Genomic DNA, 27966 nt, shown 5'->3' on the forward strand with positions numbered 1-27966 from the left:
CTGTCCTGCCTTCGTTTAAGAAAATAATACTAAACATGACGTCTTGAACATATAAAGGTGTATAAATGGTAACACAGAATATTAATTTCCATTACAAATAGCGGTCTACATAACAAACCCACATTGATCTTACTTTGCAACCTATGTGACAAAGTTCTTTTGACTTTTTTTTCCTGCCTAAATTCTGAAGGAACCGTTTTGAAAGGTAACCTAGGAGAAATGAACTGCCAGAGGCCTGGGGGCTTTGATGAAGTTCCTCTCTAGACTGGCAGATAATAGGTGTCAGCCTGAGTTGTCCTGAAAAGGACAAGGAGCTCATTCAGTAGAGTAGATGACAGCTGTTGGGGCTGAGCATCTCTCCGATGCTTTGCCGTGTGCAGGAATGGCAGCATCCACTTTTTCTGCTTGTATGCCTCTGAGGATAGTTTTTCTCCTCTGTTAGAACAGTCATCCAACAGAGTAAATCTCGTCTCTGAAGTTTTAAGCCAGTTCTAATACTGTTACTGTGGGGGAAAAACCAAATGATCTGTTCAGCCCGAGTAGTCCCACATGCTTCTGACGTGTTCTGAAGCCTGTTGGGAATGGCAGTGCTGTGGAAGGTGGTGAGGTGTGCTCTAGTGCTTCAGTGCAAGTCGAGACAAGAGCGGAAAGAGTGACAGCTCGCACATCCTCCATTCCGCACTTTGGAGAATGAGTCAGAAAACTTGCAAGTATTTATTACGAAGCGTGCTGCCGAGAGCATGGAAATTGAGTGATTGCTACCTATAAAAGGTATTGATTGTTGGCAGTATCCTTACCTTCTACTTACCTCTTTTCTTACTTTTGACTTCTTTTTCTCCCTGTCAATCCTCCCTGTTCAATCTTCCTCACCTCCGCAAAGGTGACAGACATGATGCAGAAAGCTCTCTTTGACTTCCTGAAGCACAGGTTTGATGGGAGGTGAGAAATACTGTCGTTTTCCTGCTTTTTTCCCCCTATGTGTTACTAACATTTTAGTGGTGTTTTACTTTTTTTTTTTTTTAATGCAAGAAGGTTGATGCATGTTCAAAACTGATTTACTGGGTTTGTATCAGCACAGAAATGTAGCCAGCTGTGGGGTGGAACACAGCTAATGTATTGTGAGAAGTGCATGTATCTTCATATCTGCTGTGTCTGTAGTAGGGTTTCTTGAATTTAATAGAATAATTCTGCCTCAGTATCTTACCAGCCTGAAGTTACAGGAGCAATCTAGATGAAAGGTGACCGGGGCACATGGAAAGTGCCAAAATGTCTTTGAAGATGGCATTAGCAGGCTCAGGTATTTCATGTCGCCCCGGGAAGCAGCTGTGCCCAGCGAGCAGCCCTTCGGGCAGAGCCCGGCTGCTGCCTCGCCGCTGGCCCTCGTCCCCCCGCAGCTCCCAAGCTGCTGCCTTGCAGCCTGAGCTGGCTGCGTGCTGGGTGCGTGGAACCACGTGGATTGCTTTCCTTTTTCAGAGAGCTGTCCAGTTCCTTTCATGTCATGGAAAAGTTGGGAAAGTGACTGATTGCATGTGAAAGTATTCACAGTCCTTTGGGGATAGGCAAATTTCTTAACCATGGGATACAGAAGTGTGTCCGGCTGGACCAGCTCAGCCAGCCGCAGAAGTGTGCAGACACCAACAAGAAGTGCCTCCTCATTTTTTGTTTTGGAGTTGCCCTATTTGGGCAAGGTTCATCCCAGCACCTTTTCTGAAGTTCCAGGCTCCTTTACAGCAGGATGTTCTCTGAATAAAACTAATCACACCCTAGCCCTGAAATAAGTATCAGAAACAGCAAATTTGACCAGGGTGCAGTAACGGTGCTTCAGACCAACACCGAAGAAAAATCAACTCTTAAACATTCTCGGTAGTCAAAAATACTTTAAAAGGCAGTTTGAAAAAGGAAATGCTGAGAACAAAAATACAGAAAAAAGTGTGTCAGAACTTCAAAAATTGTATGGAGGGTTCAGCTGGAGCACAGAGAATATTTCCTGATGAGCTAGGAGAAGGATAATTTGGATTTTTTTGCTAGGGACGTAGGCTTGGCCCACGGCATCTCTGTCTTTCCACTGGAGCTCGTCAGCAGTTGTAGGTGTTGGCTACATCTTTGGGATGTTCTGCCCTTCCTTCATCCTGGTTTGTTCAGTATATTCTGTGAAGAGGAGCTGACGCTGTGCTAGCTAGTATATAACACTAAGTTAGGTTTGAAAATGCCTGAAAAGTTGGCACTAGGACAGTGAAAATAATGGTGTCTGTTGTCTGGGAGAGGTGGAGTAGGATTTCTGGTCAGGGTACCTTTTGGGGTGCAGTGAGGAGATGGTGGTGCTGAGCTAACCCATAAACAGCTCAGACAAAACATTTGATGATCGGCTTCTGTGCAGAACATCTCGTCTCCTCCCCTATTCTTAATTGCCCAGCTGAAGCGATGTTGGCAGATTCTGCAAGCATAGTGATTGATCCAAAACCTGACAGATGAAGCGCTGTACGTGGCAGCCTGCAGTTACATTTGCCATTTTTCTGAGCTGCTCGTGCCTCCCGTGAGTACCCCCTCTCCCCGCTCCTGAGCAGTGTGACTGCTCTGCTTCACAGCAGCTCAGCGCTGGCGTGAGGTGTAGGTACCGCAGCAGATGTTCTCCTCCAGCTGTTGGCATCTGGCTGTCAGCTTTGCATTTGTAATGGAGTCATTGTTTTTGGTAGGAAACCATGGCAACGGGAAGTGATAAGTCATCTCCAGTTGCCACGACGTGATGGCTATGAATATATCCTTTATGAGGTGTATTTTTATACCCTGTATGAGAATGTACTCAGCAAAGGCCTGCTCCACGAAGACGAGCAGTGCCTGAATGCAGAGAAGGAACTGTAAAGCACGCTTAGACGCACCCGTTTAGGCTGTTCAGTCCGACGGGAGGCAGGACTGCTCCTTGCCTTGCTCTTCTGTCTCTTCCCCCACCACACGCTTGGTCTGCACAGAGGGGCAAAAGGGAGAGATTCTGCCTGGGGAGAGGTGTTTTTCAGAAATCCCAGTGCCATTGGCAGCATTGGCAACTAGGTCAGGTAGAAGTGTGAAATTTTAGCACTGAAAAAGTTAACTGCCACAAACGAGCTGATAGAATTGACTTCAGCTCCGAGTAACTTTAGAAAAATGAATTAAATTCCATTTCAGGCACCTCAGCTGCTTCTTGGTCCTCCTGCCAGCTTCTGTAGCTTTGCAGTCTTTCTCCTCCTCCCCTTTTCTTTTTCTTCCTTTCCATCTCTTCTGCAACGTTGTGACAGGTCCACGTTGCCAAGAAGGACAATGACTGTCCAAGGAGGAGCTTTTCAAAAGACTTCAGTAAGACTGGAACTAGCAGGACTCCTTCCCTGCCTCCTAATGCCTCGGCTGCTGTCAGCTCCTCCTTTTCTGGCTGCAGCATCCTCTTCTGGCCGGTGGACTGGAGGAGAGGCCCGGGGGCTGTGCGTGCCGGCCTGCTGAGAGGAGTCTGCTCAGGCTCGGCTGGCCAAGGCCCGCAGGGAACGGCTGCTGCAGAGGCGCTGGCGGCATCGTTTTCTGAATGCGTTGCGTTCAGTCAGTGTTGTGCGGACCAAGCCTGACTCTGGGCACCAGGTAGACACAATAGAGCAAAGGCACGGGTTCTTTCTCAACATCTTTCAGCAACGGCGATAGAATCACAGAATCACAGATCCCAGCATGGTCGGGGCTGGCAGGGCCCTCTGTGGGTCCCCCAGCCCAACCCCCTGCCCAAGCAGGGTCACCCACAGCAGGCTGCACAGCACCGCGGCCAGGGGGGCTGGAATATCTCCAGAGAAGGAGACTCCACAGCCTCCCTGGGCAGCCTGGGCCAGGGCTCCGTCACCCTCAGAGGGAAGAAGTTCTTCCTCATCTTCAGCTGGAGCTTCCTCTGCTTCAGTTTGTGCCCGTTGCCCCTTGTCCTGTTGCTGGGCACCACTGCAAAGAGTCTGGCCCCGTCCTCCTGACACCCACCCTGCAGATATTTCGAGGCATTTCTGAGGTCCCCTCTCAGCCTTCTCTTCTCCAGGCTGAACAAGCCCAGCTCCCTCAGCCTCTCCTCGTAGGAGAGTTGCTCCAGTCCCCTCCTCATCCTCGTAGCCCTCCGCTGGACTCTCTCCAGTAGCTCCTCATCTTTCTTGAAGTAGGATTACTTCTTACTCAGGAGGAGTGAAATGCTGCTTCTGTCTGGCGCGGCAGGTGAGCATTTGTGGTCCTTCCTCTGTTACGCGTCTCTGATTCCAGCAGTCAGAGATCTAGGAGCTCCCTGCGCCAGAGGTGTGATGTAGACCACTGTGTTTTATTGTCGCCTCTGGACCCATGATCCATCAACTTCTCCCATTTCTTTTTTAAACTCATTTATTCTTTTGCTCTCTATTGTATTTCTGGCAATGAATTTATTTATGTATTATGTAGAAAAATTCTTTTTAACCCTCCATCTGATAATTTCACTTAGAGCTGCATAAATCTTACGTTCTGTGGAATAGCTGCTAGGCTTTTCCAGCTTGCTTTCTGTTCATTTTTCGTGGCTCTTTGGCACATCACAGTCCTGAATGGATTTTGTGTGAAGTGATTGTGTGGTCTTTGTTTTACACCCTTTTGTCAGCTCACTGACCAACCAAGTGAAAAAATATCACCTGCCTTAAAATAAAGAGGGGCTGCAGCAGCACAGCTGGCTGCGGCTCGACTTGTTCTCCTCTTCAGCCACGAGCTGAGTCGTTTAGCCCATCGGCACAGCTCCCTGCCCCGGGGAGGAGAGCGCGTGCGGGAGGAGCCGTCTCCTGGCGCAGGCAGCTCCGTTCGGAGGCTCACGGGCGCTCAGATGTGAGCGACAGCGTCTGCTCCGATGCCCAGCCACGGCCCTTCCTCACCTCTCGGCAGCGTCAGGTGTAACCGATGGCTGAACTGCCTGGGAAGAGAAGTGCTGTTACAGTGACGACTCTGTTGGTCTGTATGCCCTGAGACTCCCTTAACTTGTCATATTTATGGTACTGTGTAAATTCATGTAGGAGATGAGTGAGCTGGGGAGAACAGTTAACCAATACGTTAAGTACAATAGCAGAAACTACATGCCAGAGCCTACAATAGTGTAGGGAATAGAAAATGCTTTACAGTTATGCCACATTTCTCTTTAGTTGTTCTTTAATGGTGACATAACTCAGCTATAAAACATGTCGGAGTGGTGTTTTATCGTATTTGCACTTTGGAATGGATTGTAGCTGTAAATCATGCACAGTGCGCTGAAAATTTGACTATTGTTTTTGTTCTGTCCTGTGTTCTTACTCATAGGATATCAATAACTAGAGTGACAGCTGACATTTCTCTTGCTAAGAGGTCTGTTCTAAATAATCCAAGCAAGAGGGCAATAATTGAGCGGTCAAATACAAGATCCAGTTTAGGTAAGACATTGACACAGATGTCATTCTGACCATGGTTACGTGCTGCAGGGGAGTGACAGGATTTCCACCTTCAAGATGTCATCGGTTCTTCAATCTTAGATGTGTCTGCAGCCTTCTGATGTAGAATTCTGAATTTCACATACTCAACCCAGAGACAAATTTATCCTGACTGAGGGGGGGCAACAGAGTGAGCCTCGCGTTGAGCAGTTACCTGGGCTAGAGCAAGCAGTGTAATTAACAGCTGCTGTTTGCAAAAGATGAGCTAGGGGCCTGCAGTCAGAATATGGGTTCAGTGCTGTTTGCTCCCACGGTGAGTTGGCCTCACAGCTCCCTCCTCTCAGCCCTGTGCTTTTAATTCCGCATCACAGGGTGCCAGAGGGCTTCCACCTTGTCCAGCCGAGGAGCAGACACGTTGTTCCTGACCCTGGGACTGGGCTTGTATGTAGAGTTGAACAGCTACAGCTGAATTTTGCTGTCTAGCCATTCTAGTACAGGGCTAGGCACCCCAAAATGAAGCGCTGCGGGGGTGAGTACTAAATCTTCTTGTGCCTGTGAGCAGGCGTTGCGCTGGGGAACAGCTCTTAGGCAGATTAAATGCACGTGAGTTGCTGACATACAGCTTTTCCGTGCTTCCGTGGTATAACTTACAGGCCTCAATTTGTGCTGGGTTCATCTCTTTACAATTCGTGACATGCATGTGAGTGAATAAGAAGGGTTGGAACAATAAATATCAGAAATATAATTTACATGGAAATAAATTTCTCCTTTTTCTACAGACAAAAGTGCTTTGGTGTGAACACTGCCATTAGTGTCTATTTAAATGATACCCTGTCAATTACTTAACATAAACAATTTTTTGTGGTTATAGAATTAGGAGGTCACAGTCCTGCTTTTGAGACAGACTCCTGTTAAATCAGAATTACAATCTGAGAACAAAAAAAAGTTTTAAGGAATATCCATACATCACTTGATGTCTAAAATTAAAAAATCTTATGACTCCTAAGCTATTTAGCAGATTTGGAAAATATGCCGCAGTCTATTTTTTGTTAATAGAAACATGCATTTAATTGTACCCAATGTTTAAATACATTGATGTCATAAATTAACGTAGTACGTATGTATTTTCAGGCAACAGAATTGTCTCCGAGGTAATATTTATTACAAAAATTGCCTTGAGTAGTAGGCTATTTTATGGAAATTACACTAATTCACGTATGGAGTTCACATACTGAATGTGCACAGTCCGTGACAGTAACTGGGCGATGATATTTCCGTCCAGGCGTTGCTGGGTCGAACGGCTTTCACCTGTTCTGTTCTCCTTCACTAGCCGAGGTACAGAGCGAGATTGAGAGAATCTTTGAGCTGGCACGGTCCTTACAACTGGTTGTCCTAGATGCAGACACTATCAATCACCCTGCACAACTTATCAAGACGTCTTTAGCACCAATTATCGTCCACGTTAAAGTGTCTTCTCCAAAGGTAATGTACCTCCCCCTTAAAATACAAGTGTTTGAGAGGGACGGGGGCGGTGTGGGAGTGAGCAGCGTGGGGTCTGTCACCAGAGTCAGATGAAGAGAAAGACAATGAAATTTTTTGATCGAGGATTTGACCAGGGCACACTTGGTGAAATTTCTTTTTTCTACCCTATACCTTAACCTAGCCCTAGGCCGAGCCTTAGATGAGGCACCCACCGATTCAACAGACAAAAACAATTCCTGAGGAGCAAATTCTTTCCGTAGCTGTCCGTTCCCCTTGGCAGTCCCTTTGCAGCCCCCCTACCCCAGCGCAGCTGTAGTTCTGGGTTGTCTCTCCACAAGCCCTAACCTTAGGCCGAGCTTCAGAGAAGACGCCCAGCCCCTTGCCCACTTCCCAAGCAGTTAATGATGGTTGTCTGTGCTCACAAACGAAGCCTGTCTGCTTTTGTTGGTGGCTGTCACCTGGGGCACGTTGGTACACCATCCACAGCTGGGTCTGGACCAGTGCGGCCAGGCTGCCGGCCAGCTCCTGCCACGGAGCATGGATGTGGCTGTTGCTGCGGAGTGCAGCGCGGACCCCTCCACCACCACGGCTGTTGGTGCAGAAGTGGGGCCGGAGTCGCGACAGAGGCGCTGGGTCTCGTGGAATCAGCACAGCGATGGCGGGATGCTGCCCAGCGCCCGCTGGAGTGACCGCCGTGCCACATCAGAGGTGTCTGCGGGCAGCCACGCGCCAGCTCTCGGTGCGGGTGACCAGCAAGTTGTAGGGGAGGTTCTGCTGGACCTGCTACTGGGAGGAAAAAGGAAGAACTGGACACAGTTGTGAAGGTCGGGGACAGCCTTGGCTGCAGCAACCAAATGGTGGAATTTGAGATCCTGTGAGCAGCACAAATAACAGAATTGCAGACCTGGACCCTAGAACTGGCTTGTTCAGGGACTGGTTCGGCAGGATCCCATAAAAGACTGTCTTGGACAACAAAGCAGCTGAGGAATGCTGCGTGATCTTCATGGATGGCTTCCTCCAAGCACAAGAATGATCTGTTCCTGTGTGGAGTTGGGCAAGAGAGCAGTGTGGGTGAACAGTGAACAACAGCCTGAGCCCAAACAGGAAGAGGAGGCACAGAGAAGGTGGATGCAGGTGCAGGCATCCCAGGAGGAATACATCGGGGGGGGGGGGGGGGAGTTAATAAAGCCAGAGTGCAGCTGGAGCTAGAACTAGCAAGAGATCTTAAGGGTGACAGAAGGGGCTTCTGTGAGAACATGACAAGCAGAAGGAAAGCTAAGAGAAGTGTGGGCTCACTGCGGTGTGTGGCAGGAACTCAGAGTAGCAGAAGGTCGTTCTGGAGACCGCCTAGGTAACATATGCAAGACCAAGGGACCAGATGGGATTCATCTGAAGGAGCAGTCTCGTGCCATTGCAGAGCTCCTCTCTGTTACCTCTTAAAGCTCACAGTGCTCTGGGAAGGTTCCTGATAACTGGGAAAAGGCATGTGACATGCATTCTCAAGAAGGGTAAGAAGGAGGATCTGGGGAACTACAGGCCAGTCAGTCCTGGGAAGGTTATGGAGCAAATCCTCAGGGAAGCTGTTGCCCAGCCACATGCAGGACAAGAAGGGGATTGGGAGCAGCCAGCAGGGAATTACCAAGGGCAAATCATGCCTGACCAACCTGGCTGCCTTTTGTCGTGAGATTATGATCCCAGAGGACAAAGGAAGAGCGGTGGCTGTAGTTAGTCTTGACTTTAGGAAGGCTTTGATATGGTCTCCTTGTGGTATCCTGATGGGCAGATTGGTGAGATACGGTCTGGGTAAGTGTGGACTGTAAGAGACGTGGAAGATGGGATGGACTTTGCCCCCTCCCTGGCAGTGTTCAGGGCCAGGTTGGATGGAGCTCTGAGCAACCTGGTCTGGTGGAAGATGTCCCTGCTCATGGCAGGGGGATTGGAACCAGATGATCTTTAAGGTCCCTTCCAACCCTTACCATGCTGTGATTCTGTGACTGCCAGGTTCAGGGTGCTGCTCAGAGGTACAAAGTCCAGCTGGCTACCAGTGATGTCACTCAGGGATCTGTAGTGGGGCCAGCACAGTTCCACGTTTTCGTTCATGAGCTCTGTTAATGTGCAAGGCTGTGGACAATACCCGATTCTGGGGCAGGTTAATGTGCCAGAGGGCAGGGCTCTCCCTTAGAGGGGCCTTGGCAGGCTGGAGAAGGGAGCTGTCAGGAACCTCTTGAAGTTCAGCAGAGGCAGATACAAAGTCCTGGCCCTGGGCTGGAGTAGCCCCGTGCTCCCGGCCAGGCTCTGGGGAGCAGCTCTGCAGCCAGGGACCCACCGGCCTTGGTGGATAACAACTGGGACAGGAGCGTGCCCTTGCAGCGGAGAATCAGCCACGCGTTGGGCTGTGTGAGCAAAGGTGGCTCTGGCTCAGAGAGGTGGTGGGGTCTCTGTGAAAATGTTCAAAACTCAGCCGGACGAGGAACCGAGCAGTCTGATCCAGCTGGCCTTACCTGGAGTGAGGGGGTGGCAGAGGGGCCTCCAGAGGTCCTTCCAGCTTAAAAAATGCTCTGCTGTTCAGTGATCCTATCATTTGCTTAGAAACTTTGCAGAGAAAATTTAGGGTTCCTAACTTTTCCACTCCTAGTAATGAACGCAGTGGAAGGAAAAAAGAAGTAATATGAGCTGTGTGTAAAACACCTTGTGTCCCCAAAATGCATCTCAGAACAGGTTAAGTTACAGAGTTATTGCTGCACAACGTAACGCGCTGCTACTGTTGTACTGCAGCCAATCCAGTATAATTCTGTATATCTATAATTTTCGTGGTCCTCTAGAAGATACGTTTGTCAAAAATAACCCTTTACTTCAAGCAGAACAAAGCAAAACCACCATTTTCACTGCATCTGAAATATTTGCAAGGGATCAAACGTGATGCGGAGGGGAACGTGCCCGGCTTTCAGGGAGGTTATCGGAAAGGCGTGTGTTTATATCCAAGGACAATATTTTAACCATTTTAGAAACACAATGGAGAGCTTCTGAACCTGGTGATCCTCCGACGGGCTGTCAGTCTGAGCTTTATGGAGATACGCGATTCTTAAACTCACCTTCTCCTCTTTTCCTCTGCCAGGTTTTGCAGCGACTGATTAAATCTAGAGGAAAGTCGCAAAGTAAACACTTGAACGTTCAGTTGGTGGCAGCTGATAAACTTGCACAATGCCCACCAGTAAGTACAAAGAAAAGCTAAAGAACTTGCGATGCGTGGAGTTTTAAAGGTTTCTGTATAGCCGAGTTCACGCGTTACCGCTTCGCTTTCTGGCGACGCAGACGGCCCTGCAGCTGCGACCCTCGGCCAGGTTTTATTGCCAAGAAGCGAGCTGTTTGATACTTTCCTCCTGGTTATCTCCGGTGCTGGGCTTGTTACGATCTTTGGCAAGGTGACAGGTCGAAAATGACGTGTACGGTAAAAGTGATCAGCAGGTTACATCGTTTGTGGAGCAGTGCTGTCTGACGGTCCCGAAGGGCCAAAGCCCCAGGCTCCTGGTGGGAGAGGAGGCTGCGGAGGACTCCGCTCCCACAGCGAGTCCAGGCTGCGTGCGTGCGATCCCCGAGCCTCCTGCCACAGCAGCGCCTGCGCCCCGTTCCAGTTCCCTCATCGGAGCGCGGGCACTGCTCACCGACCAGTTTATCACAGGGACTGGTTACTCACCTTGAGTAACCTGCTGCGGGAGGAGCGCGGGTCCCGGGCAGCTGATGGGCAGGCGGGTGCTGCGCAGAAAAGCTGTAGGGGCGTTGGGACGGGGCAGCTCAAACTTTTATTTTTGAAAACCACACCTGGTTTCTGTGACAGAGAAAACCACTCAGTGGAAACCAACTCGGACGTGGCCTTGCTTTTGCAGTGTAGTAGCTGTGCGTAGCTTTGGTCTGGTAGTGCAGAGGCTGCTGTTGCTGCCAGGGGAGTGGTCAGACGGTCCGGCCTGTGGCTTGCCGGTTGCCCATCTTTCTTATGCCAAAGAACTGTGAGTAGAAATCAGATTAATTCAGACAAATTCAGAATAGACACTGGGAAGGTTTCCGTGATCGCACTCTCTGACATAACGTAGGCAAAGTGCTGACAAAAGAGATGTTTTGGAACAATCTGGGAACAAATCTGGGAGTTGAGATCAGCAGAATGAATGCCCAGCCCTAGTGGTCAGGTAATGCTTCTAGCAGACCTCGCCTGGTGCAGACCTTAGAGATTGCCTCCATTGCAGGTGGCTTTTGTTCTCAATTCAAATGAAAGTAACAGAGTTCAAGCAGCTTTTGTTCGGCAGTAATGGTCCACAAGGATTTATTTCCATGAAACTTAACTTGGTTTTGTAAGGTTCTTAAGATGCTAAACTTCACAGCCTCCTCCTCTGGCCATGAAAAGATAATTCAGGTATTTCTGGGCACTTCATCTCAATTACAGCGACAGATGTTGCTTTGTAACTGTTCTGGCTGGTAGGAACGGAGGCTGAGCTGCATCTCCTTTAGGCCAGTGCTCTGGTGCCCTCAGAGGTCCCAGAGCTGCTGTTGGCGGGGATGGTGGCACTCCATCCAGCAGAAGAGGAGACCTGGAGAGAGCTTTCCCTTTCTCTTTCCTCTTGCCCACGCTGACCGTTGGGGCTAGCTCCTGCCAGCAGGTAGTCCTTGCCTCGTGGCTAGCTAGCCCGTGGGGACTGCCAGCTTCTGCTGCAGCGGGCTGCCCGCCTTTGCCTGTCTGGAAGAGACCTCGGTGGCCTCGGCTCTGCTCGATGGTTCTGCTTGGGCTTAGCAAGAGAGCAGGTAATTCTGCTTGTACAGACCGGCTTTCTGAAAATGCTGTTTGCAGCCGACTGGCACTGTGGTCCAGCTTGGAGGTTGGACTAGATGACCCACAGAGGTCCCTTCCAACCCCAGCCATTCTGTGATTCTGCGAGTGGGTGCAGGTTATGTTTGCTCAGTAGTTTCAGTCAGATGCAAAATGAAGAATAATGAATGTGAATCTGTGAAAACTTTGAATTGGGCAGGTTTTTTGTAGTGTATGTGTATGTTCCAGCTAGATTCACGCTGAAATGTTAGAAAGCTGAGAAAAAAGGTAATAGGCTTGACTAAAATTTCTGTCCTCCTTCTCTAAAAGTGGAATGGTTTAAGAATGTGTCCGGAGTGAGAGATCTGATCAGATTCCTCCTGTGCCTGATACAGAGCAAGAATTTAGATAATCCAGAACAGCGCTGGGGGGGGGGGCGTATCTCGATTTCTCCAGTTAAATGCACTTTCTGCGGGGCCCGCTCTGCCCCAGACAGCTTGCGTGTCCCGGGGGGTGCGGGCTGCGCAGCCTCCCTCCTGCGGTCCCTCTCGCCCAGCAGCACCGCTCGCAGGTGCCCAGCTGTCGGGGGTGGTAGACGGCAACAGCGTCTGCATCCAGCTGGGTCTGTTCCTGCAGAGACCGGTACGCTGCTGCTCACGGGACTGTAGGTCGCTTTGCTCACTGCCTCATCTGTGTTTTCCACTTCCAGCAGTGCAGAAAGGGGTTCAAGCCATCTCGAGTTCTTCCGGAGAGCTCGGCTATGTTACGTTTCTCGCCTGTAATTTTCTACTCAATTGTCATCTCTTAAAATGATGACGGAGCATTCCTGTGAGCCATTCAGATCCCGTTAACTAAAACAGAATTGTACGCTCTTCTGTAGTACAAAATAATTTCTATAAAAGCCTGTAGCTTCCGAACTCTTGACGGGTGTGAGCCAAGTTAGATGGAACTGCACCTGCACCTCTCCAAATACAGCTTGCGGTATTTATACCGAGCTGTGGCTGAGCTTACACACAGAACAATCCCCTGCACGTTCTTCACATTTGAAAGGTGCATTTATTTTTCCGCCTGCAGAGAGAAGGCTGTGCATGTTTTACAGCCTTGTTTGCTCTTTATACAGTGATTTCCTCTTGCTCCACTTAGGGTTGCTCACATCAGTCGAAGTCAGACAAGTAGCTGTGAAATAAAGGCCGTGCAGCAGCGGGATGCGTGTTGCAGCTTGTTCACCGCATCGTGGCACTTGGCTTGTCCATCCCTGGGATCTAGGAAACTCTGCCTTGACACCCAATCCTGTAATTGTATTTTTTTGCCTAAGGCAACAAAGGGAGACCCCACCTGGAGAAGAAAAATATTTCCACATGTCAGAGTATCCGGATTTCAAATGTGTAACCCTACCCAGTCAGAGGCTGCCTTCTGCGCTGATCTGGCCAGCAGCCTTCTGCAGGAGCCATCTGATCCGGTTCGCCCTGTTTGGTTTCCAGAAAGTTATTGCTGACTTAGAGCACTCGAAGGGAGATGACACTCTTGGTTAACTTTAAATTAAAGAACCGGCTTGATCCGTGATTTAATTAAGGAAAAGGATACCGCTAAGACCAAAGACACTGCTGTCTGTCTTCTGCACCTGCGTCGTCTGTTCTGCAGCTCAAATTCCTGCAAGAGGAGTGTTTGTCGAAAGTGAAGATAACTTGAAACCCACAAGAACCTCCCTTCTTTTCATTTGCTGAGAGCCAGCCCTAAGTAGTCAGATGGTGCTCTCTGTCTAGACATTTTAAAAATAGCTGTCTTCTTGGCATATTGAAGTTCAGGAACTGCTTTCATTATTAATTCCTTGCTAATCTTTCACTGATGCTGCTCCAGCCAGTGCTGCGCGTGCCTATCGCTGCATGGCTCCCTGAAGCAGGAGCGTTAGATGGCTCAGAGAAACAGGAGCCGGACGGACCGTACAGCCTTAAATACACTAGTCATATATGGTTCACTGTGATGATTTTTTTTAACTTTTGGATTCAGGGTAGTGCTAAGAGAGGGGACGTATCCCTCAGGTCTATTTAACACAACCGAAAAAATACCAGAAATGATACTCTAGCAGAACTAAAACGCACTGGTGTTATTAAAAATAGCCAGTACATCAGCTACACCTACAAGTTCAGGTTCCTCCTCCTCCTCCTCCGCGGGCACACCGCCTTCCTCGCCGTTCTGTCTGGGGCATCTTTTCCCCCCGAGCCTGAGCTCAGCTGCCCTGCCCTCGGAGAGCGAGATGCGCCGTGGGACTGCCCGGAGCTGGGCTGAGCGGGGCTGTGCCCAGGCTGGCTCCCTCCTACTCCCCGTCCCCGAGCGTTCCGCTGGTGAGGAGGTGCCTCTGTAGCCACGACCGGTTTATTTGGTGTTGGCAGCGTGGGGTAATGCACTTAGAGTATTTCACAGTGGTTATATAGTAAACCCAAAGAAATAGTAGGGGATAGTAGCAATTAGTTTTATCTTTGTTTTTCAGGAAAGGCCACTGCTTTAATGTAGATCACTTAAGAAATCGTAGTATATGGAAATGCTCATATGATAACTGTTTTATGCAGAAAATGCTGTGGTGAATAAAAAATGCATTGTAAGGAGAACTGGGAAGAAATTGCTTTCCTCCGTGACCCTTACAAACAAGGATCTCCTTAAAAGAGTCGTTCCTCCTGAATACATAGAAATAGAACACAGTTTAGCTATGAGCAGAACTCTTCAATGCAAGGAAAAAAACGTGAGTGCTTTCTGTGTCATTTGTTTTCCCTGTGAAACTCCGCAAAGCCCTGGAATCGGGTTCGTGCCAGTTCGGCAGCTTGTCCAGGTGACCTGCAGATGACAGCCTGCGAGGCTCGCCGTTACCAGTCCTGGTGTTATTTTACAGTTAGGTGTTAAAAAGGTGACAGTTCTTCTGCAAGCGTTGAAAGTTCTTCTTCCCTAAACTCGGTTTAATTGAGGTCACTGTCAGAACGCCTCGGGAAGCCACACGCCGTCGCAGGGCCGCGTGGTGCAGGCAGACTGGCTGGAGAATTTGCCGTGCGTCTCTGGCAGCGCGTGGAGCTGTCGGTCCGTTTGAAAAGGAAGCCGTGGGCAGCAGCACTGGCCCTCCTGTCGCGGGTCTCTGCCTCGCCTCCGCCTCGCAGCACGCTTAGTTGTGCCACTACATCAGTTCTTGAATCAGCTGCTCCAGGTTGAAAAGAAACCCTTCCCTAGTTCAGCAGGAGGAGGCCGGAGGGCGTTGGAAGAGTGCGCGTTGACCTGCTCGCTGCTAAACCCCATCCAGCTGAAAAGGCCACCTGGGACGGAATTACCCTGCAGCCTGCACAGCTGAGGGTGGTGTCGGCAGCCAGGGTTGCCCTCCGGCCAGTGGCCGGCTACGCGAAGGGTGAGCAGCGCAGGAAAGCTGCTTACTGCTCTCAGAGCAGGAAGTGACAATATTCATCCTTTGTGTAAGAAAACACGCACTGTGTATTCCAAGTTTAATATTTTAATTTCAATATTTTCCAAAGCAATGTCTCTGCAAGCAAACCTACATTATTTTATTTCCTAACTTAGCTATGGTTGGATTACTAACTTCTTCCACAAACGATGATGAGTGATATAATGGGATATGTAGTGTAGCAACACGTGTTTAAGTAGCAAAGGAGGGTGTAAAGGGTAGAGATAAACAGAGGAGCAAAACACGCAGCGGTAAACACTGAATTCGACCAAAGGATGTAGTGTTAGGGGTATTCCTGTCAGAATAAAACTCCGTACTTGCTGGCAGAGGAGGAAACATTGCTCTACCATGCGGATAGGAGAGAATAAATTAAAAATAAAATGGCTTTAGTATTAAAATAAGTTCTGGACCAGACTTCTGGGCAGAAGGCAGATGCGTGATCAAGATTTATGATAAATTAATTGGGCAGTTTTATGCTTTATTCTAGAGACATGAGCCCTATGTATATTGGCTAGATCTCTAAATGTGCGTGGAAGAAAAAGCAGCCTGTGGTTTCTGTCTGTTACTCTTCACACCTGCAGCACCTGCACTTATTTTTCATTTCCTGGGCTATTTTCACAGTAGTTTTTCTCCACCAAGGCATGAGTTAAGATGAAAGATGAGGTAGAAAATTTCACTGCTAAAAATATGTTTCTATTTTTCTCGAGGAGCTCGGTGGATGATGGTTTGTTACCAGCACTTGTCGTGCTGATACCCTAAAAACATTGTCTGCAGAGTGTCCCTGGGACTGCTCAGGCGGCCCAGAAGCCGCCGTGGCTGTGGATTCCTTCCACGGTCACTGGCGAATAGCCGGTCTGTGGGCTGCGCCGTGCGAGGTCTGAGGCAGCTACCGGACTAGATGACCCACAGAGGTCCCTTCCAACCCCTACTATTCTGTGATTCTGTGATTCTGTGACGTGCACCAACGCTCAGGGACTGTCCCTGGGAAGCAGATCGGCACCTGCCTGCTCCTGCAGGCTGGGGAGCAGCTAGGTTAAGACTATCCAGACAGGCAGAAAAGGAGGTCGTTACAAAAGCAGGGTGTGGAGATAGTCGCTGAGGAATTCCCAGCTGGCTGTCCCGCCGTAGCCGCGCTGAAGCAGAAACACTGCTGCGAGCGGAACCGCGCGCGCGGGAGCGGTTTCAGGGGCGCATCGTCACTCTGGAAACGTGTTCGCGGTGAGGATGAGGGAAGCACGCACGAGTCCTTGGGTCCGAAACCAGCGCAGAGCACCCCTGTGTTGCTCAGACATCTACGGTTCCTATCGTAGAGCAAAATCAGTTGGTTAAAGGAGCCTGGTGCCTCTGCGCCTGGCAGGGCTCACGCGACGTCTCGTGAACTGCGCTGAGAGGGTTCAGCGGCTTCTGAGAGCTCTGGCGTTTGAGCGCCTTTTAAACCCACTTGCACAACTGTCTTTTGCTGTCCCGTGCTCGGAGTCTTATTTACTGAATTTGAAAGGATTAGCATGATGAGAATTGCTTAACATCTCTCTCTTTTCCTCTGTAATATTGTAACAAACCAAACTTTGTTGTTGTGATCAGGAAATGTTTGATGTGATTTTGGACGAGAACCAGCTTGAGGATGCTTGCGAGCACTTGGCAGAGTATCTTGAGGCGTACTGGCGTGCTACCCACACCACCAGTAGCACACCCATGACTCCTCTCCTCGGGCGGAATTTAGGATCCACTGCACTTTCACCGTACCCTGCTGCAATCTCTGGATTACAGGTATGAAAACACATTTCAGCCCCACGCACCAGTGCAGATCAGGTGGGTTTTTTTTCATCTGTGGGAAAATAGTGTAATATGTTTTATATATAGTATGACTTGCTTCCTTGGTTATTATTCGCTGTTTGGCCACTGCCAGCAGCAAGGAGGCAAGCTCAGGCCCGTAATCCCTGACGAAGCAGTTAGCGAGCTGAGTGCTGAAGCACTGGGACTGCTCCTGCTTGAACGGGCAGTACAACGGCCAGACATTTTCTGGCAAGGAGTGAGTTCTTGAGGAAGAGTTAAATGACACTCTGTCAAGTGGGATTATAGCCATATTAGAAAACGGGCTTTTTATTTTTTAATCTGGAAAAAATATCCTTGCAAAAGAGACCCTGTCCGATGGAGAATAAGCCTGTGCAGTGTGTCCCAGCAGCTGAGCTAACAGCTACTGTATTCAAGAATGCAGAACAGTGTCTGTAACGATCCCTGTTATCTCTGCCCTCGTAACGTCACGAAACATTCCCTTCGGGGTGGAAAACCTCCGTGCTTGTCTCTTGTATCAGCAAAATGCCTTCGCCTTTTTGAGTTCTTTGAGTGTGAATAAAATACATTCTTTTACCCATTGAAAAAAATTCTGACCATTTTTTTCCACAGGGATAGCTCAAAAACGGCTGAACTTTGAAACTTCAAACGTGGCATGTAAATAGTCCTTAATGAGAAGTACGTGCTTTACTAAGTTTGAAAACAGAAAATGTTTTTGATTAATAGTTATGAATGCTTGAGAAGATCAGGATTGCAGCGAACTTTTAAGCGTGAAAGTTCCAGGAGTTCTGTATGTGTGTGGCTTTCTAGGAGTGTGCACTTCCTAATGTATGTCCAAAGCAGAGCTGAGCGAATTACGTTTAATGAATAATTCACCTGACAAATTTAACCTCTGTTCTGCTTGTAGAGTACCTGGAAGCAGGTAACAGTGTTGAAGGAAACGATGCATTGTTCAGTGTATTTCGATTAACGTAAAGCTGTTTTTTCTGTGAGTGGATTGCACTTCACTGAAGGTGCATGGTACTGGGTACTCACATTGCTAATGCTGTGCTTGGTTTTATTAGGATCAGTAAGTCACTGTGTCCTGACTGGCTGAATGCACAAGCACTGTTCTGTTACTGGTAACATGCACATGTAAACTGTTGTTTCCATTTTCACTTGCCTTAAAATTTCAGTTTTCCATCCCTTCATGACAATAAAATACCATCTGCAGAACTTTCACCTCTTCAGTTTCATTTTGAAAACTGGGTCTATCCACAGAATTTTTTTCAGGCATTTATTTCTCTCTGATCAATGGACACCAGCAGTAACTGTGAAATGTTGCTCCATTTACTTAGGGAAAACTCACACTGAAGATGAAAATCACCCCTGTGCAGTGGGCTGGCTGAAGGTATGCGTCACTTAATCCCCACTTCACCCAAATTGTGAAGGCTTAGGTGGGACCTGAATGGTGCTGGTTCTCTGCAGAGGGGTAAATTTCTCCCTGAGCGAAGGGTGCCCAGCTAGCGACGGCAGGATGCGGCTCCCAGTGCCACTGAAGCGTTCAGGCCCGTTGGCAGAGTTCTGGTGCTTCACCTGGCTGTCTCGCAGTAAAGACTTCCACCATCTGAAGTGCTTACCCACCTAGAGGTTTGATACTACTTCAAGCCTTCGGAGGGATTTGCATCAGTTTTAACTGTGATGATGTGGTGTGGTAATTATAAAGCACTCACACGGATCCTAGGAGTTAAACTAGCTTAGGTGCTTACGATGTGTTATGAATTTATACTTCTTACAATCTTGTGACTCCTCCTCGCCCGATACCTTGGGGAACTGAAAACCAGAAGCCCAGAGCCTCGTGTGACAGTCGCACTCGAGAATGATGCAGATTTCCCGAGCCAATCTGTACATCCTTCACCTAATCACGATGCGGGAGTGTCCCTTTCTCACTCGACTGTGGCTTGGAGTCTAGTTTCCTGAGAATTGAAACTTCTCGGTCTTTGAGAACTGAGAATTTAACTTAAGTCCTTGGGCTTCGGGCAGGTCATCGGGGGAAGCTGGATGGCATGGGTGCAGAAGAGTCAGGGAACAAGGGAGGTATGGGCGGCAGCATGCTCCGGCTGCGTCCCGTCGCACCGTGTGCGGTGCACGTGCCAGTGCCGGCGGTCGTTTGGCCCTTGGTCCTGCCCCTGCCTAACGGGGGAAGCTGTCGGTGTTGAGCTGGGTGTGTTGGCAGTCCTCAACAGGAAGAGCAGATTTTGTCATTGCTGACTCCTAGGGGCCGGTGGTTCGCCCTTGCACCTAACCCCTGCTTAGCTCCAAGCCTCCAGAGTGTAGTCTGGCCTCAGCGAGCGGACTTCAGTCGTGCAGTTTGAGTTTCGGGGATGTACGTTTCTCAGGCGCCAGGGGATTTGCGTTTGAAGTCCATTACTGCCTGAAACGCAATGCAGCTCGTCGCTCAGATGGCGCTGCAGGATCAGAAGTCATCTGGGGCATCAGACCAGCGTGTAACCGCGCCAGGTTTGTGCCACGCTTACACCTCTCGGGAGGTGGGGAGCGGGATCCGAATGACTTACACAGCCGAGGCAGGGAAGCAGGAAGGCTTCTGGGAGGGAGCAGGCTGCAGCCAGAGAGGTAAATCGCGACAGGGGAGACGGAGGGAGTGAGCATAGAAATTAAAAGATGCAGTTGATTAAGTGATCTCAGTGGGTGACCTTGGCAGCATCGACCCGCAGAAAGAGATGCGACACCGTATCTGCTGCGCTGTAAGCCTATACCCGTCTGCACAGCGGCTTCCCCGGGCGGACGAGCCTTCGGGTATCAATTATGCAGCTGAGCGGTTGCCGTGCAGCGCGGGTGTAGCAGCAGGCGGCAGGGTTTGAAGCACGGAGAGCGTCGGCCGGAATTTCAGAGCCGGGAGGCGCAGACGGTGCTGGCTGTGCGCAGGAACCCGCGGCCCCGGGAGCGCAGCCGTGGCGGCAGCGTTCTCCTGGCAGGTACAGGCTCAGAAGGACGCGGGGTGTGTAATCCAGAGAAGGAAAAGCACTGACCGAGTTTGCTCTGAGCGTAGGGGTGGCTGTGCTCTTCAGAGGTTTCATGTGTGATGACAGCAAACAAAATAGGTTTTTTTCAGGCTATTTCTTCGCTCTGGCAAAAAAAAAAAGTGAACTAATTTTGTTCATATGATGAATGTAGCACATTATCATTATGGGAACGTGAGGATAGCAAAGGCTAAACCTTTTAATTAATAAATTATCTTAGAAAATTATTTTCTGTCAACATATTTAAAATATTTATTATCTTTTAGTTGAAAGAATTTGTTAATATCTGTTCATTTTAGCCGCCCCTTAGCTGCCTGGTGAGCAGTCCATCATTTGTTTGGTCATATGCAGGTTTTTAAACAGGGGTCAGAACTGCACCTTTAAAAAAACCAAACCAACAAACGTCTTCAGATGTTTTCTAAAACCACGTAAATCAGTGCTCAAAATTTTCTAAGCAGAGTAGAAGCATGAATGTTATGTTCATGATCAGAGAAAAGTGATAAATGCTGAATACATCAGCTCACTTTTCATGCTAAAGGGCCTGTAATGTTGAACAAGGTGAATACCACGAGGTACACGGTGCAATACTGCCTTTGGTCTGCTTTCAGCTCTAGGAACCAGGCTGTTGTCGTAACCCATTCCTGTAGCATACAGGCTTTAAGATAAAATGAATAACACAAAAGTGGATGGATTCTGAAAGCCCTCAGAATAAGTCTCAGAACAAGCTGACAGATGTGACGTATCTGTGTCTGTATTAACGCTTGGATTGTTTGGCACTCGTAGAGCCAGCGTATGAGGCACAGCAGCCATGCTACCGAGAACTCTCCCATTGAGCGACGAAGTCTAATGACCTCAGATGAAAATTATCACAATGAAAGGGCTCGGAAGAGCAGGAACCGCTTGTCTTCCAGTTCCCAACACAGCCGAGATCACTATCCTCTAGTGGAAGAAGAATACTCTGACTCATACCAGGACCCTTACAAACCCCCCAGGAACCGAGGATCCCCCGGAGGATACAGCCAGGAGTCGCGACACAGGCTTTGAGCCCAAGAACCTGGGGGAAAGTAGTATTTATTCATCAGTTGATACCTTGCCATACTGTAGCTAGGAAAAAAGAATCATCTTAATTTGGCAGATGTAACGCGGTTATACTGAAGTTGCACTCTGCTGTCATTTGATGTTAAGTAGGGGGCAAAAACAAGTTACCATGCCCTTACGTTTATGCCCGATCATATAGGTTGGTTTATTTGTTGGGTTTTTTTTTTTTAGTACAGCATTTGCATCTATAGCCATACTTTTTCTTGTCATTAGATACTAGACACATTCGTTTGTCATTTAGGGTACTTATCAAGGCACTTATAAAATAATTTCCTGTGCTGGAAATTCCAAATGACCAGTTCCAGTTGGAACCAATTTATAAACCAATTCCTGTTGGAATTTGGGTGAATTGACTGGAAAGTCGACTTGAGCATGTTGCAATCAATTGAAAAAAAATACAAACGAAAAATCTGAAAATTACAAATCACTGGAAGCCAGAAAGCCAGCTACAGTATTTGTTTGCTGGAAGCTCAATTTACATTTAAAGTTAGAATAAAAGAATTTATTCTAGCTACTTATTTCCAGAATGGCTTGTTCAGACAAACCAAAAGTAAACTATTGAGAGTGCCAAATATCACAAATTATTGCAGCAGTTACAAAATACTTTCCAGTTTGAAATTATTTTTAGACCTGGCATGAATGTTGCAGCAAAATGATTTCTTTCGTTTAGCCAGTACTGACATTTTTGTTGCGGTCAGCAATGATGAACTCTGACAGGATAAGGGGAAATGGAAGCAGGAAAATGAACAAAACTGCAGAACGGTTTGTGTGGTTACAGGTTGAGAGTAGTCTTTTTTTTTTTTATCCCCTCTCTTGTTTACCTGAACACAGCTAGTAGTCCCAAAATGGAACATTCGTGTATAGACATGTAATGTTTTTTCTCCCATTTCTAGTATTCTGCTTTTTTAAATGGAAAATGATACAGTCCTCATACACGGTGGGTAGAGTACCTACATTCCAGTACCTCTGAGTACCTGCCCGTCCCTCACATCTTTCAAAATCCATCTTTGAATGTCTGAAAATTCCAGCATTGCGCAAGAACTCTCCAGAAATTCAGTTTCAATTTCAGTAATGAAATTGGAGGGAGGGGGGCAGGGTTTAATATTCATACATTATGAACACTTAAAATAACATGTTGGTCAGAATTAGCTTGCAATACACATCAGAAAAAAATGCGCTCACAGTAAAGTTGCAGAGCTCCCATTTTTGATTGCCAGAACTACGATAAATCTTGGGGGATGTTGCTGCCTTACTTCCTAACAGTCACGTCTTTTCACCTCCTGAGTCTTCAGTTTCTTTGAACAGACGAATTCCTGTGACTGGACCTTCTGTCGTACACGATCGGAGAAGCCTTAGAGCCAACGCGATTGAAAACTTCCCCATAAGTGACTGTTCTGTACAAGCCACCAATGTCTTTCAGCAGAGACCCCTGAAATGCCCCACTGCACGCTGCTCAGATTGACAGGCCTGTGCTGAACGTGCATTACTTCATGCAGATTCGTGTCACAACTGTTTTTTCAAAAATGAGGATCATTAACTTTTATATTTGTGTATTTTCTTCCCAAAGCTTGCTAAAAGTAGGCTGTAAAAGCATGTGGCACCAAATGAATTTCCTGAATATTACGGGTTCTTCTACTTTCTCGACCAGTTAGCAAAGATCACTGGTATTTTCCGCCGCCGTTGAGTCTGGTTATCTTCTTGATGTTAACAACGGGAGGAGTAATTCATCTCATACCTGGTACAACCAGAAGGCAACGTGCATCTCCAGCCACATTAAAAGATTGCGGATGCACCATTAATTTTTTAAACAACTTCAGTGCCTAAGAGGCAGCCTTCAGCACCACTAGATGATTCGAGTGGGCCAGTTACCCAGAAAAAAAAGAAAACATCTGCATCCCTTGGAGTAACGGAGTTAAGAGTGGGTGTGACAGACCTGATCCTGCTCGATTTCCTCCAGCTGAATGCCTGCAGATGCCAAAAGAGCATTCAGGCGGAGAAAGCACGGCAAGATCTGGTCTGGGGATGGGAGCCTCAGCTGCCTTCTCGAACGTTTCCTGCGACAGCGCAGCGGAGCGTTCTCCCGTGATTTTTACAAGCCTTTGTCACATGTACAGCACACATACCTGCATGAGGAAGAAGGCATTAGGCAAAACATTTTTTTCTATAAGCTTTAATAAGTTTCTTGTTTGTGTGCATTAAAGTATTAATTGCGAAGGATGCACTGAGATGTATAAACCTAGAGTAGACAGCTGTTTATTCTGTAGTAGCATTAGGTATCAGATCATTTAACTGCTTGAGATACTTGCATTTTAACGGCAGGTAGCTGCGAAGCACCTACATATATTTTCTAGTAAACGAGGTTACTGCTTTATCATTTCCTAGACAAAAATGTCATTTATTTCTAGAGCCTTTCGGAGCCTTGTTTTGAAGTCTTCCATGTCATGCTAGTGAAGGGAAAGATCTACACAACACGTGCGCAAATTCCATCACCTGCAGCGTCTGAAGTGCCAAAACGACCGCGTTTGTCCTAACAAAAAAGAGCTTGTGAGGGAAGTCATGCATGGTCTTGAAAGGACACACGGAGTTCCTTTACTACGTGGGTTTATGTTTACTTTACTACTGTGTGTCATTAGTTTACCCTCTCCTCTCCCACTGCCCATTCCATTTTAACGTTAGAAACCAGTTACAGTGATCCAGCAGGTCTCCTTGCTTGCTGTGTTTTTTTATTCTCTGAAGACAGATATATCTTTAAGTACAAATATACTGAACATGCTAATAGATTACTAATTTATTCTAGATACAAGCTGTGGGAACTCTTTATTTTAAAAAGTAAATTATTTTTAGGAAACAGGGTAATCAGTAAAAGCTGCGGTGTTGGTGAGGACATGTTAACTCATAGTATTTGTAGTAGAACTTCAGCAGTGCTAGCCAGCTGTACTGAGATTTATTCTGCAATGGCGCTACGTGAAATTGTGAAGTTCATGTATTCCTGAATGAATACGAGTAAGGCTAATTTTCCAGTCCTCGTACCAATTCTTCTTGTTCTTAAATATTATTAAAGGTCAGAGTTCTGCTCCTAAGCTCTGGTTTATACAGAGGATTTTAGAAATGTTTATAAAACATAGATTTTTTGAAAGTGATGTTGTTGTTATCTGAGTTTTTCATTGGGATGCTTTTGGATGAATGACAGTTTAGCCAATAAAGGCGATAACAACAATCTCAGTCTCCACAGGCAATATCTGTCAGTGCATTCATAGGTTTGTGAATGAATTAACAAAGTATTTTAAAAATCCCGAAACCACTTTAAAGACAACTAATTGTTAAACTTTTAATTAAAAATGCTTTCTCTTTGGCAAGTTGTATTTAACAGATGTACAGGTTCTTTTACTAGTTTCATAGATGAACATTTATCCCATGGGAAGTGCAATTCACAGCTGACTACATTTGTTTTCTAACCGAGTATATTATGAAATTAAGTTCAAAGCAATGCAACTGAAGCTGTTCTAGATCAAATTTTAGTTTATCGACAGCGGGCTAAAGTAGATGATCGCTTTCTAAACAGGTCAGTCTGCTGAAAATCGGTTCCTCTGCCTGAGAACTGATGGTGCGGTATGGCCCCACACCTAGACGTTACCCTGAAAAATCATCTTGCCGTGGAAATCGGGTGGTGCCCCCGCTGTCGTACTCGACAAGCGCGCGCAGTTTCGGACGCGGGTGCTGTTCTCCCGTGCCGATCACACCGCTGCCCGGCCGCCGGGCGCTCGGCTGGGTTTTGACCTCGAGAAATGAAGCGTGCTTGGGGCTGGAGGCGGCGGGGCGGTTGCCGCTGGTGGCACTCACGCGGTTAGAGCTGGGTTTGCTCCACACAGAAAAACGTTTCGCTGCGTTTGCGCCAGGTTTGAAAGCTGCTTCTGAAGTTGGCATTTGGGGGTTAGTCTTCTAAAGTAAAGTTTAATACGTACCGAAGAGTGACCGTTACAAAGAGGAGGAAAGGTAGATGTGGGAGTAACAAGATGACGGGAGTCCCTCTGGATGTGCGTAGGCCCGTAACTTCGGTTTGACCGCAGATCTTCTGAGTTCAGCTTGCTCATAGTACCGTAGGCTTCTCTGAAACGTCCCAGAATCGCCTATCTTTACTGTCACTACCATTCTCAAAATAGTATTGCCAATATTATTACCTTATGGTGTGCTGATTTGGGTAAGTTAGGGCTTTTGTTAGTCATTTTTTTCCTTTCAGAATTGATTAAATGTGTCCTCTGCTATATTTTATTTTACAAGTTCGGTGCTTCTGAAGCCTGCCCTCGATTCCTGGTCTTCGTATTTTTTTAAGCAAAAATCAGTGGGGCCACAAATGAAAAAACTAGATGAGTGTTTTGTAAAATACCATTCATAAAAATCTGGGTTTGCTCCTAAAAATCTGTATTTTAAAATAGGGTTATATTAACCCAGTTGGATACATTAGGTTCTGCTGCCATGTGTTTTGTTGCACCCCTCAGTCCCTCAGGTGGTGGTTCTACAAAGAGTAGTAGGACTGCAAGATACCGTCATGTAGCCAGTGTTAACTTCGGGGGAACTAAGCTCCCACCATCTCTAAAATGATGCCAAAAGAGGAGTCGTCATTTGAATAACTTTTGCTAGATTGTTGTTCAATTTATTTTACATAGAAAAATTAAAGTATGTCTTTAATAATACAGGGATATTTTAATGACGTAGAATATATGTAAGAAATTGGAGAAGGAGCTGAAAATGCTACTTAGTGTTAAGATCTCTTTCATTACTTGTGGAATCCATTTAAGAAGTCACGAGATATTGTCATTGAATCCGCGTAGAGAATTTGGGGAGAAGGTAGAAATCATTTAAAAACGTTCCTAAGAGCGTGTCATCCTTTCATTCCTTCGAAAGCGGTGAAGCTGGGCGTCGCGCTGGCTTGGTCTCAGCTGCCCTTGCCCCGCAGATTCCTTCCCAGGGAGCTGCTATCTGGACTAGACCTTACAGCCACCCGCTGCTGGACACAGTGTTCGTTACTCTCTTCTCCGAGAGTCAGGATTTGCACGGTCTGACCATAAATGTCACATACTGATTATCATATGCCTTATCGATATTTCCTGCAAGACAAAATATAATTAAATTTAATGCCACAGTCCCCTTTGATATTAATTCTACTCTGTATAGGCAGTAGAAAATCAATATAGCGAGAAAATATATTGTACAGTACAGAATAATATATTTTGCCAATGATGTAAAAACAGAGCAAGGAAAAAGAAGCACATTTGTAATAGCACAAATTTACAGTAATTCCACTATTGCATTTGGCATTGTATTTTTGAAAAAAAGGGTAGATATTTTGATCCAGTATCAATGGATTTATTGCATTTTTGATCAGTTTAACTTGCTGCCTGATAGCTCAGCAGTTTATTTCTAAGCTTTGCATTTTGCATATGTGATTGATTTTTCAAGAACTTGTATTCCTTCCATACTAATTAATGAAAAGAATGCTTTAGAATTAGAAAGTCCACTGCATTCATTTCTGCTGATTTCCTCCTCAAAGCTGAAATTACATTAATAACTTCTAGCTTTGGCCAATGTGTAGATTTTGGCGTATGACTGATGAATATACCACGAATACTCTGGTAGCTCAAGGTCGGGAAAGAAATGCTTCTGGCGAATAAGTTCTTGGGGCTGCAGAGCTGCTTGCTTCCGTCTGTGGGGACGGGGAGGTGGGGGAGAGGAGAATGTTACACCGTAAGAGCCGTGGACGAGTCCACCCAAAACTTCCACTGACGTTGCTGAGAATTTTAAGACGGGAAGCGTGAGGAATGCAGGCGTAGGCCCAGGGTGCATTGATTTACCTTAGAAACGCGCCCGCTTCTCTTCTCATGCAGAGAGAGAGTCAGTGACGTTGTACAAGAACGGCATAGGAAGAGAATCAAGCAAAATGCAAATTGTGTGCGTGCGTGAGAAACAGAGGGGTGAAGAAAGAAGATGAAAACAGTCATTCAAACCTGCAACTGTGGACCTTGGGCTTCTCAGATCCCAGAAAATCTCTGTTTCTCACCCAAACTGGTTCCCAGTGATAGCTCGGCAGTGTCACCGCCGGCCTCACTGGGAGCCCGTTCAGAGTTGCGCTGGTAAAGACACTCCTGCCTTTACTAAAAACCAGAAAAAGATACCCACCAATTTGTGTTTTCTTTTCTGCTGATTTGCCCCTTTCTGTTTTTACTTCTATAGATACTGTATGTGTAGCATTCTACGAGGCATGCTGGGTAAAATATACTATGCAAATGTGTACAGTGTTGCATGCTTTGCTCTCCCTCTGCTTTTAGTGGCTTTCAGAGAAAAAAAAAAAAAAAAGTGGTGTTATTTTTGTGATCCGAATCATTTAAAAAAGAAAAAGCAGATTGCATGCTGATAGTATCCTCATTTCTATGGATCTGTTTTATGGAATTTAGATGTACAAAAATGAACTGCATTACAATAACTTTTCTACAATAAATGAAAAAACTACAAACCATTTAAAAGTCTTCGAAGTCTCTTTGTGTTCTGCACTCAAGACTGGGAGAAAAGCTCAGAAGAGTCACTCCAGAAAACCGTTTGGAGTGCGGCAGTGTTTTTGTTGTTTGCCGATGGCTTTTGGCAGCAGCTTCACGTGGCACAGCATTTTTAGTAAGAATTAATGAGATTCTGAAGAAGGAGACGCATCTGGTCTGTGAAATGAATGATGTTTATTTTTAAATCTATCTGCTCTTAAATAGCTGCAACTCAGAAGCAGATAAATACATGTACTATCTCACTGTTCCACCAAGAAGTAAAATGCTTTCCGCCAACTGCTCAGTTGAAGAATTCTCGTGAACATTAACGGTCTTTGGATCCGGTCCTCAGTATGAGCTCATACTAATTGAAAATTGGTTCCTAGACAGAAACAAGTATTGGGGTGATGTGAGG

General features: G+C 46.9%; 1 protein-coding gene across 5 annotated transcripts in view; it reads left to right on the forward strand.

The window, feature by feature from the left end:
• CACNB4 (calcium voltage-gated channel auxiliary subunit beta 4) overlaps positions 1–27529 on the forward strand; it is a 116386-nt gene extending 88857 nt beyond the window's left edge. For 2 of the 5 annotated variants that reach the window (XM_075429841.1, XM_075429842.1), the window contains 6 exons: positions 881–939; positions 5293–5402; positions 6730–6881; positions 9997–10092; positions 16697–16882; positions 20710–27529. In XM_075429841.1, the coding sequence (XP_075285956.1) occupies positions 881–939; positions 5293–5402; positions 6730–6881; positions 9997–10092; positions 16697–16882; positions 20710–20970 (864 nt within the window). In that variant the 3' untranslated portion in view covers positions 20971–27529. Of the gene's footprint in view, positions 1–880; positions 940–5292; positions 5403–6729; positions 6882–9996; positions 10093–16696; positions 16883–17518; positions 17585–18178; positions 18297–20709 lie in introns of those variants that run through there. The other 3 variants (XR_012764982.1, XR_012764981.1, XM_075429843.1) reach the window with 3 other exon arrangements.
• Positions 27530–27966: the final 437 nt, after the last annotated feature.

This window comes from Opisthocomus hoazin, chromosome 9, assembly GCF_030867145.1.
Source record: "Opisthocomus hoazin isolate bOpiHoa1 chromosome 9, bOpiHoa1.hap1, whole genome shotgun sequence".
Lineage (NCBI taxonomy): Eukaryota > Metazoa > Chordata > Aves > Opisthocomiformes > Opisthocomidae > Opisthocomus > Opisthocomus hoazin.